General features: G+C 47.2%; 1 protein-coding gene across 2 annotated transcripts in view; it reads right to left on the bottom strand.

Moving 5' to 3' along the window:
- BRF1 (BRF1 RNA polymerase III transcription initiation factor subunit) overlaps positions 1-15891 on the bottom strand; it is a 211352-nt gene that overhangs the window by 101573 nt on the left and 93888 nt on the right. For both annotated transcript variants that reach the window (XR_005455932.1, XM_038765692.1), the window contains exons 6-7: positions 5479-5628; positions 1679-1772 (exon numbers count right to left, since the gene is read on the bottom strand). Coding sequence is in view for 1 of the 2 variants with exons in the window: in XM_038765692.1 (XP_038621620.1) it covers positions 1679-1772; positions 5479-5628 (244 nt within the window). In the remaining variant the exon portion in view is untranslated. The remainder of the gene's footprint in view (positions 1-1678; positions 1773-5478; positions 5629-15891) is intronic.

The following is a 15891-nucleotide window of genomic DNA, read 5'->3' as shown; positions in this document are numbered from 1 at the left end:
GGCTGTGTGCGGTGACTCCGCTTGAAAAAACATTTAATTTATCTCTGGCTACAAGCCCAGAGTCTGGAATGACCCTGCAGCAAATAATAATGATAACAACAATAATAATAATAATAATAGTATTTGTTAAGCACTTAATATACACCAAGCACTGTTCTAAGTTCTGGGCTAGACACAAGGTTATCAGTTTGGACACAGTCCCTGTCCCGCATGGGGCCCACAGTCTAGGAAGGAGAGAGTAGGGTTTAATCCCCATTTTTAGAGATGAGGAAACGGAGGCACAGAAAGTAATAATAATAATGATGGCATTTGTTAAGCGCTTACTCTGTGCAAAGCACTGTTCTAAGCGCTGGGTGGGGGGGATACAAGGTGATCAGATTGTCCCATGTGGGGCTCACAGTCTTAATCCCCATTTTACAGATGAAGGAACTGAGGCACGGGGAAGTGAAGTGACTTGTCCAAAGTCACACAGCTGACAAGTGGCGGAGCCGGGATTAGAACCCTCGACCTCTGACTCACAAGCCCGGGCTCTTTCCACTGAGCCACGCTGCTTCTCATTGAGCCACCCTGCTAACAATAATAATATGTGCCAGGCACTTTACTAAGCAATCAATCAATCAATCAATCATATTTATTGAGCGCTTACTATGTGCAGAGCACATAGTACGTAAGCACTGGGGTAGATACCAGAAAATCGGGTTGGACACAGGCTCTGTCCATCATGGGGCTCACAGTCTTAATCCTCGTTTTACAGATGAGGTAACTGAGGCATGGAGAAGTTGAGTGACTTGCCCATGGCCACACAGCAGACAAGCGAGGGAGCTGCAATTAGAAAACAGGTCCTCTGACTCCCAGCCTATGCTCTTTCCATTAGACCATGCCGCTTCTCTGAGATAATAACAATTATTAAGCGCTTACTATGTGCAAAGCACTGTTCTAAGCGCTGGGGAGGTTACAAGGTGATCAGGTTGTCCCGCGAGGGAGCTGCAATTCGAAAACAGGTCCTCTGACTCCCAGCCTATGCTCTTTCCATTAGACCACGCCGCTTCTCTGAGATAATAACATTTATTAAGCGCTTACTATGTGCAAAGCACTGTTCTAAGCGCCGGGGAGGTTACAAGGTGATCAGGTTGTCCCACGGGGGGCTCACAGTCTTAATCCCCACTTTACAGATGAGGGAACTGAGGCCCAGAGAAGTGAAGTGACTTGCCCAAAGTCACAAAGCTAACAGTTGGCAGAGCCGGGATTTGAACCCATGACCTCTGACTCCAAAGCCCGTGCTCCTTCCAATGAGCCACACTGCTTCTGATGCAATCTTTCTTACCAAGGACCCGACCTCTCCCTGAACACGGCTGGAAGATGGGTGCAGCCCCCCAATCCACTTCCCCTCCCTGCCAATAAAAGAACATATATTCTCCCCCTTTTAGACTGTGAGCCCACTGTTGGGTAAGGACTGTCTCTATACGTTGCCAACTTGTACTTCCCAAGCGCTTAGTACAGTGCTCTGCACACAGTAAGCGCTCAATAAATACGACTGATGATGATGATATACGATGAGAGTCCTTGTCAGTCTTCCCCTGAGCGGGGAGCTAAAATTATCCTGCGCTATGCTGAATGATTGAGCGACATCGGTAAGACAACAACAGCCAAACACACCGGCCCTTGGGCCCTTACATACCTTTTCCGTAGCGTGGATTCGCACACTTTAACCACTCTGATGACCTCTTTCACGGTTCGGCGAAAATCGTGCATTCTAGCGGCAACCAGAAGTGCTAGAAAACAAACGGGGATAATCAGGGTAAGACGCTTCTACAGTTAGGAAGCCGGGAGTTAAAGCAAAAACAACAGCACACTGAGTCACGCCAGTGGGCGTTAAGGAAAACTGAGATGCTTCTCTTCGCTTGGAGCCGGCACGCATCCGTACGAGCTTCTGTGCGGTCTTTGCAGAACACAGCAGGTTGGTGATATGCCCTCAACTTAAACCAATGGGATTTCTCAAAACCCATGACACTCGCACTCTGGTCCTGCAGATCTCTGGTTTCCTCAGCTCCCCTGGCCGTCTGCCCCTAAAGCCGACCGCATTAGAGTGGCTGATTCCTTCCGCGGCTTGCTGAGGGCCAGCCACCGTGCTGGCTGCTCTAAGGGCGTCTAGAATGTCCCTTTTAGACTGTAAGCCCAATGTTCGGTAGGGACCGTCTCTATATGTTGCCAATTTGTACTTCCCAAGCGCTTAGTACAGTGCTCTGCACACAGTAAGCGCTCAATAAATACGATTGATGATGTCTGGAGGCATTCTATTTATTTTATTTTGTTAGTATGTTTGGTTTGGTTCTCTGTCTCCCCCTTTTAGACTGTGAGCCCACTGTTGGGTAGGGACCGTCTCTATATGGTGCCAACTTGGACTTCCCAAGCGCTTAGTACAGTGCTCTGCACACAGTAAGCGCTCAATAAATACGATTGATGATTGATGATGATCCGCCCAATTTTATTTGGGCCAGAGTCACGGTCACCATCGCTGCGGGGCTGGGAATCTGTGGGGGCGAGAGGGCAGCCTCAGACAGGATGGGCCCAGGGCGGGTGTCTGGAGGCAGCAATCTGCAAACAACCCCCACCTACAATAATAATAATAATGATGAAGTTATTTGTTAAGCGCTTACTATGTGCCCAGCACTGTTCTAAGCACTGGGGTAGATTCCTTCCACAGCCTGCTGAGGCCACCCCCCCCCCCGCTTTTAGACCCCCTTTTAGACTGTGAGCTCACTGTTGGGTAGGGACTGTCTCTATATGTTGCCAACTTGTACTTCCCAAGCACTTAGTACAGTGCTCTGCACACAGTAAGCGCTCAATAAATACGATTGATTGATTGACTGATTGCAGGGCAGGCCCTCAATAAATGATGACAAAGGTAACGGGCAGAAATGGGAGAGATGGAGAATAGAGAGGCAGGCGTATGAGGAAACGGAAAAAGAAGCAAGTAGAGGGTCCAATAACCAGAGAGAACATACAGGCAGACCAATAAAAGAGCTGAGGGACAGGGGAAGAGAGGCGGGGTGACTGGGAGATATTTTCAGGAAGAAAGGAAGGGAAATGAGAGAGAGACAGAGAGAGAAAAAGGGAGGAAAGTTAGTGTCAACCTGACCCGATCACAGCTTGGCCAATCTGCTAGCGGGCGTGTAAATTCCAAACTAGATCACCGTCCTCTGCGGATTGTGTTTGGAAATCAGCTTTATGTAAATCTCATGAAGCGTTTATGGTCACGCTTGTTGAAGTTCAGGGCTGATCGCTGGCATTCTCTGTGCTATTTCCAGCTGATGAGGAACGTTTGAGCCCTTTGGGACAAGCTCTGGTCCCAGCCAAGGCCACAAGGAATCGCTCACAGATGGGGCTCCAGTGGCTAGCCTGGGCATAGTACCACCTGATAATAACATCCTAATAATTAGGGTATTTGTTAACACTCTAAGAGCTCAATAAAGATGATGGACTGATAAATACGATTGTTTGTTAAGTCCTTACTTTGTGCCAAGCACTGTTCTAAGTGCTGGGGTAAGTACAAGATGATCAGGTTGGAAAACTTACCCAATCTTACCTACTTCCCTTCCCCACAGCACCTGTATATATGTATATATGTTTGTACATATTTATTACTCTATTTATTTATTTATTTTACTTGTACATATCTATTCTATTTATTTTATTTTGTTAGTATGTTTGGTTTTGTTCTCTGTCTCCCCCTTCTAGACTGTGAGCCCACTGTTGGGTAGGGACCATCTCTATATGTTGCCAACTTGTACTTCCCAAGCGCTTAGTACAGTGCTCTGCACACAGTAAGCGCTCAATAAATACGATTGATTGATTGACAACGTCCCTGTCCCACTGGGGGCTCACAATCTACGTAGGCGGGAGTAGGACTTTAACCCCCATTTTACAGATGAAGTGAGGCACAGAGAAGGGAAGTGATCTGCCCAAGGTCACCCAGAAGGTAAGTGAGGCACAGAGAAGGGAAGTGATCTGCCCAAGGTCACCCAGAAGGTAAGCTTCCAAAGGGGAAAGGGGTGGTGGAGGAGAGGGGAAAGGGAAGAGGGGAGAGGAAAGGGAATGGGAGGAAAGGGGGAGGCAGAGGAGGGAGCCAGGAGGATAATAAAAATTATTATGGCACTTGTTAAGTGCTTAGAATGGTAGATAAAAGGTAATCAGGTTGGACAAGTTCCCTGCCCCTGTTAATAATAATGATGATGGTATTTGCTAAGTGCTTACTATGTGCCCAGCACTGTTCTAAGCACTGGCAAGGTAAGCAGGTTGTTCCACGTGGGGCTCACAGTCTTAATCCCCATTTTACACATAATAATAATAATAATGGCATTTGTTAAGCGCTTACTATGTGCAGAGCACTGTTCTAAGCGCTGAGGGGGATACAAGGTGATCAAGTTGTCCCACGTGGGGCTCACAGTCTTAATCCCCATTTTACAGATGAGGAAACTGAGGCTCAGTGAAGTGACTTGCCCAAGGTCGCACAGCAGACACGTGGTGGAGTTGGGATTCGAACCCATGACCTCTGACTCCAAAGCCCGGGCTCTTTCCACTGAGCCACGCTCGGGTAACTGAGGCCCAGAGAAATGAAGCGACTTGCCGAAGGTCACACAGAGGGCAAGTGGCGGAGCCGAGATTCGAACCCACATCCTCTGACTCCCAAGCCCGGGCTCTTGCTGCAGTGCTTCGAGGCTCTTGCAAGTCAGCCGAGAGCAAGCTACATTCATTCATTCATTCAATCATATTTATTGAGCGCTTACTGTGTGCAGAGCACTGTACCAAGCGCTTGGGAAGTACAAATCGGCAATATACAGAGACGGTCCCTACCCAACAGTGGGCTCACAGCCTAGAAGGGGGACACAGACAACAAAACGAAACAAGCAGACAGGTGAATTACAGTGCCTGACACAGAGTTAGCACTTAAACACTACAATTATTATTATTATTGTTGCTACAAGGAATGAAGAAAAGAAAAGGCAGAGGGGGTGAATGATGTCGGGAGGAGCCAGAGGATGTACGAAAGGTAGCTTGCCTCCTTCTCCACCGCTTACTACGTACAAAGCCCTGTTCTAAGCGCTGGGGAGGCTACAAGGTGATCAGGTTGTCCCACGGGGGGCTCAGAGTCTTAATTCCCATTTTACAGATGAGGGAACTGAGGCACAGAAGTGCCCGGACAATCAATCAAACAATCAGTGGGACGTATTGAGGGCTTCCTGTGCGCGGAGCACTTTCCTAAGCTCCTGGGAGCGTGCAGCGAGACGGAACGAGCAGACGCTTTCCCCGCCCGTAAATTCCCGGGGAAGAAGAGGTTCGTCCCGGATGAACGGGACTCGCTGCCTTCCCTCCTGCCTGGAAAGGAGATGCCCAGTGAGTTGGGGGTGGGGTCCTCCCATCCCGGATCCCCCGCGGGCCGAGGGTCAACGGGCCGCCCGCCCCACGCCCCCGAAGTACCTGCTCCGCAGAGCCCCGAGGGCCGCCGACCCGTGTGCATCCAGTCTCTCTTCATCCGCTGCAGCAGCCTCAGTGCCGTCATCGACACTTCGTGGTTCTTGTCTCCGAACTCCAGCATGTGAGCGAACCGGGGAATGTACAAGCACGGGTCTGGAACCGACAGGGGCATCAACGACCGGTTTATTTCCAGCCCCAGGCTGCCTCCCTTTCATTCATTCGCTCAATAAATACGATTGATGATGATGATGATGATTCATTCATTCAATCGTATTTATTGAGCGCTTACTGTGTGCGGAGCACTGGACTAAGCGCTTGGGAAGTACAAGTCGGCGACACACAGAGACGGTCCCTACCCAACAGTGGGCTCACAGTCTAGAACGGGGAGACAGAGAACAAAACCAAACATATTAACAATATAAAATAAATAGCCCCTTCGTTCCTCTCCCCCTCATCCCCCTCTCCATCCCCCCCATCTTACCTCCTTCCCTTCCCCACAGCACCTGTATATATGTATATATGTTTGTACGTATTTATTACTCTATTTATTTATTTATTTATTTATTTTACTTGTACATATCTATTCTATTTATTTTATTTTGTTAGTATGTTTGGTTTTGATCTCTGTCTCCCCCTTTTAGACTGTGAGCCCACTGTTGGGTAGGGACTGTCTCTATATGTTGCCAATTTGTACTTCCCAAGCGCTTAGTAGAGTGCTCTGCACATAGTAAGCGCTGAATAAATACAATTGATGATGATGATGATGAAATAAAATAAATAGAGTAATAAATACATGCAAACATATAAACATATATACAGGTCCCTCACTGGGATGCTCACACGCATGCTCTCTCTCTCTCTCACCTCTGCGCAGTCAGAGGTGGACAAATTGACACTGAATGAGTCCGTTTCCTGAGACCAGACCTAAAGTCTTACCCTTTCTTCACACCTAAGGGTTTTTTTAGGGCCACACGGTTGAATTGTCAACGGCAAAAATTAAAAAAAAAGTAGAAACATGAAAAAGAAAATACCCTTTAATCAGTCGGGTTTATTGAGCACTTGCTGTGTGCAGAGCACTTTACTAAGTGCTTGGGAGAGTACGCTATAAAGGCGTAACAGAGTTGGTAGACACCTTTAAATTACCAACAATCCATCAATAGAATCTACTGCATATGGGGAGCAGCGTGGCTCGGTGGAAAGAGCCCGGGCTTTGGAGTCAGAGGTCATGGGTTCAAATCCCGGCTCCGCCGCTTGTCAGCTGTGTGACTTTGGGAGAGTCACTTAACTTCTCTGGGCCTCAGTTCCCTCATCTGTAAAATGGGGATGAAGGCTGTGAGCCCCACATGGGACAACATGATCACCTTGTATCTACCCCAGTGCTTAGAACAGTGCTTGGCACATAGTAAGCGCTTAACAAATACCAACATTATTATTATTATTACTATTAATAATCAATCAATCAATCAATCGTATTTATTGAGCGCTTACTGTGTGCAGAGCACTGTACTAAGCGCTTGGGAAGTACAAGTTGGCAACATCTAAAGACTGTCCCTACCCAACAGTGGGCTCACAGTCTAAAAGGGGGAGACAGAGAACAAAACCAAACATACTAACAAAATAAAATAAATAGAATAGATATGTACAAGTAAAATAAACAAATAAATAGAGCAATAAATATGTACAAACATATATCCATATATACAGGTGCTGTGGGGAAGGGAAAGAGGTAAGATGGGGGGGATGGAGAGGGGGACGAGGGGGAGAGGAAGAGAGGAGAGGGGGAGAGTATTATTACTGTACTAAGGACTTGGGAGCTGACCAATTCATTCATTCATTCATTCATTCAATTGTATTTATTGAGCGATTACTGAGTGCAGAGCACTGTACTAAGCGCTTGGAAAGTACAATCCGGCAACTGACAGAAACAACCCCTACCCAACAACGGGCTCACAGTCTAGAAGGGGGAGACAGACAACAAAACCAAACCAGTAGACAGGCATCAATAGCATCAAAATGAAACTGCGGAAACAATTTTCTTCCAAATGAACTGAATAAAAATCTACTCAATCAATGGTATTTATTGAGCACTTGCTTTGTGCAGAACGCTGTACTAAGTGTTTGGGAAAGTAAACTACAACAGAGTTGACAGACAGGATCCCTGTCACAAGGAGCTTAGGGTCTCCAGGGAAAGAGAGACATTCAAAACACAGTCCCTCTAGATCATCATCATCATCATCATCAATCGTATTTGAGCGCTTACTATATGCAGAGCACTGTACTAAGCGCTTGGGAAGTACAAATTGGCAACATATAGAGACAGTCCCTACCCAACAGTGGGCTCACAGTCTAAAAGGGGGAGACAGAGAACAAAACAAACCATACTAACAAAATAAAATAAATAGAATAGATATGTACAAATAAAATAAATAGAGTAATAAATATGTACAAACATATATACATAGCTCGTAAGCTTGTTGTGGGCAAGGGGTGGGTTTACCCACTCTGTTACGCTGTACTTTCCCAAGTGCTTAGCACAGTGCTGCGCACAAAGAAAGCACTCACTAAACACCACTGATTGATTAGTGATTGGGGAAATACAGCACTCAATCAGTGGTATTTATTGAGCGCTTACTGTGTGCTCTGCAAAGCGCTCAATACAAAGCGCTTGAGAAGGAAAATTCAACAGAGCTGGCAGACGTGATCCCTCCTCGCGGTGTACGAGGCAAGACGGCCCTTGAAATACATTACGAATTTGGGAAATACAGTACTCCGATTTGTAACTTACAACGCCGCTGTCATCATTGTCATCATCAATCATATTTATTGAGCGCTTACTATGTGCACAGCACTGTACTAAGCGCTTGGGAAGTACAAATTGGCAACATATAGAGACAGTCCCTACCCAACAGTGGGCTCACAGTCTAAAAGGGGGAGACAGAGAACAAAACCAAACATACTAACAAAATAAAATCAATAGAATAGATATGTACAAATAAAATAAAATAAATAAATAAATAGAGTAAAAAAATATGTACAAACATATATACATATATACAGGTGCTGTGGGGAAGGGAAGGAGGTAAGATGGGGGGGATGGAGAGGGGGACGAGGGGGAGAGGAAGGAAGGGGCTCTGTGTGGGAAGGCCTCCTGGAGGAGGTGAGCTGTCAGTAGGGCCTTGAAGGGAGGAAGAGAGCGAGCTTGGCGGATGTGCGGAGGGAGGCCATTCCAGGCCAGGGGGAGGACGGGGGCCGGGGGTCGATGGCGGGACAGGCGAGAGCGAGGTACACTGAGGAGATCAGCGGTGGAGGAGCGGAGGGTGCGGGCTGGGCTGGAGAAGGAGAGCCCTGCTACTTTTGAAATCAGAGTTCCCCGCTTGGGACTGCGACAATACAGTTAGCGGGCGATCAGATTCCAGGGCCCAATTTCAGAGTGTGCCCTACCTGGAGGGCTGCTTTGACCCAAAATAGTTTTAATTCAAAATGTCTTCCTCAAGATTCAGCCTGATAAACAGCCCTTTCCTTCCTCCCTGTTATCCACCGCTCATTTCCTGCCAAGTCCCTTATCGCTTGACCTGAAATTTAAGACTAGGGATTTGTCAACCCCCAGACTCTCCCTAATTTCCTTAGAAGATCCCGCTTATTCTGTTCGCCGGAACGATTCTGAGCTAACACTAATAATGGCATTTATAAAGTGCTTACTATGTGCAAAGCACTGTTCTAAGTGCCGGGGAAGTTACAAGGTGATCAGGTTGTCCCACAGGGGGCTCACAGTCTTAATCCCCATTTTACAGATGAGGGAACTGAGGCACAGAGAAGTTAAGTGATTTGCCCGAAGTCACACAGCCGACAATTGGCAGAGCCGGGATTTGAACCCCTGACCTGTGACTCCAAAGCCCGGGCTCTTTCCACTGAGCCACGCTGCTTCTCAAGCTAAGTCTGAGGTAAGATTGAACCATCTAAACATCCCTGCAAATTTGCTTTTAACCTGACCGGTTCCCTGGACTAGTTGGGATAGCGAACGGCTAATGATAATGATGGCATTTATTAAGCGCTTACTATGTGCAAAGCAAAGCCAAGCCCCTTTGCTTCCTGGGAAATGTAGTTTTTCCCTGATTTAGCCCTCTTTTCCCCAACTCCCTTTCCCTTCTGCATCATCTATTAACTTGGACCTGTAATAATAATAATGATGATGGCATTTATTATGTGCTTACTATGTGCAAAGCACTGTTCTAAGTGCTGGGGAGGTTACAAGGTGATCAGGTTGTCCCACGGGGGGCTCACAGTCTTAATCCCCATTTTACAGATGAGGTAACTGAGGCCCAGAGAAGTGAAGTGACTTGCCCAAAGTCACAAAACTGACAGTTGGCGGAGCTGGGATTTGAACCCATGACCTCTTTGTCCAAAGCCCGTGCTCTTTCTACTGAGCCACGCTGCTTCTACGTGGCGAGTCACCACCCTCATCTTCTGAACTCCTCTGGGTCAAGGCCGGATTCTCAAGGACAATTCATTCAATTGTATTTATTAAGCGCTTACTGTGTGCAAAGCACTGTACTAAACTGCTCAGCGAAGCCAACCTGGAGTTCCAACGGCCACTGTCCCACAGTTGCTTCCAACTGTGGCCTAGAAGTAGAGTGTGTTGGGATCTTCTCGCGTCCACCCAGATAATAATAATAATAATAATGGTGGTATTTGTAAGCGCTTACTATGTGCAAAGCACTGTTCTAAGCGCTGGGAGGATACAAGGTGATCAGGTTGTCCCACTTGGGGCTCACAGTCTTCATCCCCGTTTTACAGATGAGGGAACTGAGGCACAGAGAAGTGAAGTGACTTGCCCAAGGTCACACAGCCGACGTGTGGCAGAGCCAGGATTCAAACCCACAACCCCGGACTCCAAAGCCCGGGCTCTCTCCGCTGAGCCACGCTGCTTCTCCTGTTCTTCTCACTTATTCATGTCATTCAATCGTATTTATTGAGTTCTTACTGTGTGCAGAGCACTGTACTAAGCGCTTGGGAAGTACAAGTTGGCAACATAGAGAGATCCGGTTTGCTCTCAGTGCCGGTGTGAAAACTGGTACTGCACTCGGAAGCGAATGGCTCAAACCACCCGAAAATAGTAATTGGGTTGCCTTCCTCTTGACTCGAAATCTGTCTAACTAAAGGGCTCTGGTGAAAGGATTCTGAATCACTCTGGGTGTGACCCCGCTGACCATGAGACCCCTCCCTGCCTCCTGTCTCTCCCCACTCCAGTCCATACTTCCGCTAATCTCCTCACCGTACCTCGCTCTCGCCTGTCCCGCCATCGACCCCCGGCCCACGTCATCCCCCGGGCCTGGAATGCCCCCAATCCCTCTGCCCATCCGCCAAACTGGCTCTCTTCCTCCCTTCAAGGCCCTGCTGAGAGCTCACCTCCTCCAGGAGGCCTTCCCAGACTGAGCCCCTTCCTTTCTCTCCCCCTCGTCCCCCTCTCCATCCCCCCATCTTACCTCCTTCCCTTCCCCATAGCACCTGTATATATGTATATATGGTTGTACACATTTATTACTCTATTTATTTATTTATTTATTTTACTTGTACATATCTATTCTATTTTATTTTGTTGGTATGTTTGGTTCTGTTCTCTGTCTCCCCCTTTTAGACTGTGAGCCCACTGTTGGGTAGGGACTGTCTCTATGTGTTGCCAATTTGTACTTCCCAAGCACTTAGTACAGTGCTCTGCACATAGTAAGCACTCAATAAATATGATTGATTGATTGATTGATTCCTCTCCCCCTCGTCCCCCTCTCCATCCCCCCGATCTTACCTCCTTCCCTTCCCCACAGCCCCTGTATATATGTATATATGTTTGTACAGATTTATTACTCTATTTATTTATTTATTTATTTTATTTGTACGTATCTATTCTATTTATTTTATTTTGTTAGTATGTTTGGTTTGGTTCTCCGTCTCCCCCTTTTAGAGTGTGAGCCCACTGTTGGGTAGGGACTGTCTCTAGATGTTGCCAATTTGTACTTCCCAAGCGCTTAGTACAGTGCTCTGCACATAGTAAGCACTCAATAAATACGACTGATGATGATGATGATGATGCTTCACTCTGCTGTCCGGATCATTTTTCTACAAAAACGTTCTGGCCACGTCACCCCGCTCCTCGAGAGACTCCAGAGGTGGCCCATCCGCCTCCGTACCACACAAAAACCCTCTCCATTGGCTTTCAAGCTGTCCATCTCCTTGCCCCCTCCTACCTCATCTCACTTCTCTCCTTCTACATCCCAGCCCGCACACCTCGCTCCTCCTCCTCATCATCATCAATCGTATTTATTTAGCCTCTAGCGCTAACCGTCCCACCGGGCCTCCATCTAACCCGTCTCGCCCCGAACCCTAGCCCACATCCTGCCTCTGGCCTGGAATTCATTCATTCATTCAATCATATTTATTTTAGACTGTGAGCCCACTGTTGGGTAGGGACTGTCTCTATATGTTGCCAATTTGTACTTCCCAAGCGCTTAGTCCAGTTCTCTGCACACAGTAAGCGCTCAATAAATACGATTGATGATGATTGAGCGCTTACTGTGTGCAGAGTACTGGACTACGCGCTTGGGAAGTACAAGTTGGCAACATATAGAGAAGGTCCCTACCAACAGTGGGCTCACAGTCTAGACAGTGCTCTTCACCATAGTGAGCAAGTAACAGATGCCATCATCATCATCGTCATCATCCGAACACAGACCCGGACGGGGACTGATTATTTATTCAACCATATTTATTGAGCACTTAATACGGTGCACTTACTGTGTGCAGAGCACTGGACTAAGCGATTGGGAAGTACAAGTTGGCAACATATAGAGACGGTCCCTATCCAACAACGGGAATGCCCTCCCTCCTCTAATCTGACAGACAACCACAATTCAAAGCCTTATTGAAGGCCCATCTCCTCCAAGAAGCCTTCCCAGACTAAGGCCCATTTTTTCTCATCTTCCCCTCCCTCGTGCGTCATGTTTTTTCCCTTTCCTCTTCCCCACTCCCAGCTCCAAAGCACTTATGTACGTATCTGTATCCCTCCTCCCAGACCTAAAGCACTTATATCCATATCTGTAATTTTATTTATTTGTACTGGGATCTGTCTCCCCCAACTCCAGACTGTGAGCTCATTGTGGGCAGGGAATGGCACTGTTTACTGTTGTATTGTACTTTCCCAAGCGCTTAGTATAGTGCCTGCACACAGTAACTGCTCAATAAGTACGACTGAATGAATGAGAGAAGGGTCCACCAATCAATCAATTGTGCGTACAGCACTGTACTAAGCCCTTGGGAGACTAATAATAATAATGACAATGGCATTTATTAGGCGCTTACTATGGGCAAAGCACTGTTCTAAGCGCTGGGGAGGTTACGAGGTAATTAGGTTGTCTCATGGGGGGCTCACAGTCTTAACCATCTTACCTCCTTCCCTTCCCCACAGCACCTGTATATATGTATGTACATATTTATTACTCCATTTATTTATTTATTTATTTTACTTGTACACATCTATTCTATTTATTTTATTTTGTTAGTATGTTTGGTTTTGTTTTCTGTCTCCCCCTTTTAGACCGTGAGCCCACTGTTGGGTAGGGACTGTCTCTATATGCTGCCAACTTGTACTTCCCAAGCGCTTAGTGCAGTGCTCTGCACACAGTAAGCGCTCGATAAATATGATTGATTGATTGATTGATTAATCCCCATTTTACAGACGAGGGAACTGAGGCACAGAGAAGTGAAGTGAATTGCCCAAAGTCACACAGCTGACAATTGGCGGAGCTAGGATTTGAACCCATGACCTCTGACTCCAAAGCTTCAGCTCTTTCCACTGAGCCATGCTGCTTCTCATAAAAGAGTTGGTAGGGAAGTTCCCTGCCCACAAGGAGCTTATAATCTAGAGGAAATAACAGAATGCCCAAGAGAGGCCCTGGGCCTCACCGGATACAGGGTGGGCAGAGAGCTTGTGGCACACGTCCGAGCTCCAGGGTGCTAAGTCTCCCTGGCATTCATTCATTCAATCGTATTTATTGAGCGCTTACTGTGTGCAGAGCACTGTACTAAGCGCTTGGGAAGTACAAGTTGGCAACATCTAGAGATGGTCCCTACCCAACAACGGGCTCACAGTCTAGAAGGGGGAGGCTGGACAACAAAACATGTGGACAGGTGTCAAGTCATCAGAATAAACAGAAGTAAAGCTAGATGCGCATCATTAACAAAATAAATAGAACAGTAAATATGTCCAAGTAAAATAAATAGAGTAATAAATCTGTACAAACATATATACAGGTGCTGTGGGGAGGGGAAAGAGGTAGGGTTGGGGGAGGATTTACAATCTCCTGGGAGTAAATGTGTGGAGCACTAAGCATCCACGCTCGGCTAAGAAAGTCTTGGCAGGGGTTCGTTTTTCTGAGCACCGGTCTCTCCCCGAATCCCAGACGGTTCACGAGGATAACAATCAATAATAATGATTATGGTATTTGTTAAGCGCTTACTATGTGCCAAGCACTGTTCTAAGCTCTGGGGTAGATACAAGATAAGCAGGTTGTCCCACGTGGGGCTCACAGTCTTCACCCCATTTTACAAATGAGGTCACTGAGCCACAGAAGTGAGGTGACTTGCCCAAGGTCACACAGCAGACAAGCGGCGGAGCCGGGATTAGAACCCACGTCCTCTGATTCCCAAGCCCGGGCTCTTGCCAGTAAGCCACGCTGCTTCTCACAGCTCGTTTACGGAGCCCTCTATAATAATAATAATGACGGTATTTGTTAAGCGCTTAACTCTGTGCCAGGCACAGCACTAAGCGCTGGGGTGGAGACAAGCAAATCGGGTGGGACACAGTCCCTGCCTCGTGTGGAGCTCACAGTCTCCATCCCCATTTGACAGATGAGGTAACTGAGGCCTGGAGAAGTGAAGTGACTTGCCCAAGGTCACACAACAGACAGGCGGCGGATTAGAACCCATGCCCTTCTGACTCCAGGCCCGTGCTCTATCCATTAGGCCATACAGCTTCTCTTTTTTTATGGCATTTATTAAGCGCTTACTATGTGCAAAGCACTGTTCTAAGCGCTGGGGAGGTTACACGGTGATCAGGTTGTCCCAAGCAGGGCTCACAGTCTTCATCCCCATTTTACAGATGAGGCAACTGAGGCCCAGAGAAGTGAAGAGACTTGCCCAAAGCCACACAGCTGACAGCTGGCGGAGCCGAGATTTGAACCCGTGACCCCCGACTCCGAAGCCTGCGCTCTTTCCACTGAGCCACGCTGCTTCTCTTTAATAATGGTATTTATTAAGCGCTTACTATGTGCACAGCATCATCATCATCAATCGTATTTATTGAGCGCTTACTATGTGCAGAGCACTGTACTAAGCGCTTGGGAAGTACAAATTGGCAACATCTAGAGACGGTCCCTACCCGACAGTGGGCTCACACTCTAAAAGGGGGAGGCAGAGAACAAAACCAAAGACAGAGAACAAAACCAAACAAAACCACAGCACTGTTCTAAGCGCTGGGGAGGATACAAGGCAATCAGGTTGTCCCACGGGGGGCTCACAATCTTCATCCCCATTTTCCAGATGAGGGAACTGAGGCGCAGAGGAGTGAAGTGACTTGCCCAAAGTCACACAGCCGACAAGTGGCAGAGCCGGGATTTGAACCCATGACCTCTGACTCCAAAGCCCGAGCTCTTTCCACTGGGCCACGCTGCTTCTCTTTAGCTGGACAGGCTCGAGCCCCGATTCCGAGTCAAGAGTATGGCAACCCGATTGCTATTTTCGGGTGATCCGCTTCACCATTTTACCTGATGGAGCGTGCGACAGATTCCCGGGACCGGAATTCCGGTGACTTTTTCTATCGCGGGTCATTTGCTGCGTTCCGTCATCTGTTTTCTCAGACCTTAAACAAACGGCGCAATTATCATCTGCCAACTGGCCCCTTCCTTCCTCTCCCCCTCGTCCCCCTCTCCATCCCCCCTTCTTACCTCCTTCCCTTCCCCACAGCACCTGGATATATGTATATATGGTTGTACATATTTATTACTCTATTTATTTTACTTGTACATATCTATTCTATTTATTTTATTTTGTTAGTATGTTTGGTTTTGTTCTCTGTCTCCCCCTTTTAGACTGTGAGCCCACTACTGGGTAGGGACTGTCTCTATATGTTGCCAATTTGTACCTCCCAAGCGCTTAGTACAGTGCTCTGCACATAGTAAGCGCTCAATAAATACGATTGATGATGATGATGATGATGATGATTACTCTATTTATTTATTTTACTTGTACATATCTATTCTATTTATTTTATTTTGTTAGTATGTTTGGTTTTGTTCTCTGTCTCCCCCTTTAAGACTGTGAGCCCACTGTTGGGTAGGGACTGTCTCTAGATGTTGCCAATTTGTACCT

Source organism: Tachyglossus aculeatus, chromosome 23 (assembly GCF_015852505.1).
Source record: "Tachyglossus aculeatus isolate mTacAcu1 chromosome 23, mTacAcu1.pri, whole genome shotgun sequence".
Classification (NCBI taxonomy): Eukaryota; Metazoa; Chordata; class Mammalia; order Monotremata; family Tachyglossidae; genus Tachyglossus; species Tachyglossus aculeatus.
The sequence above is the reverse complement of the archived record's forward strand: the minus strand, read 5'-3'. Positions and strand labels throughout refer to the sequence as shown.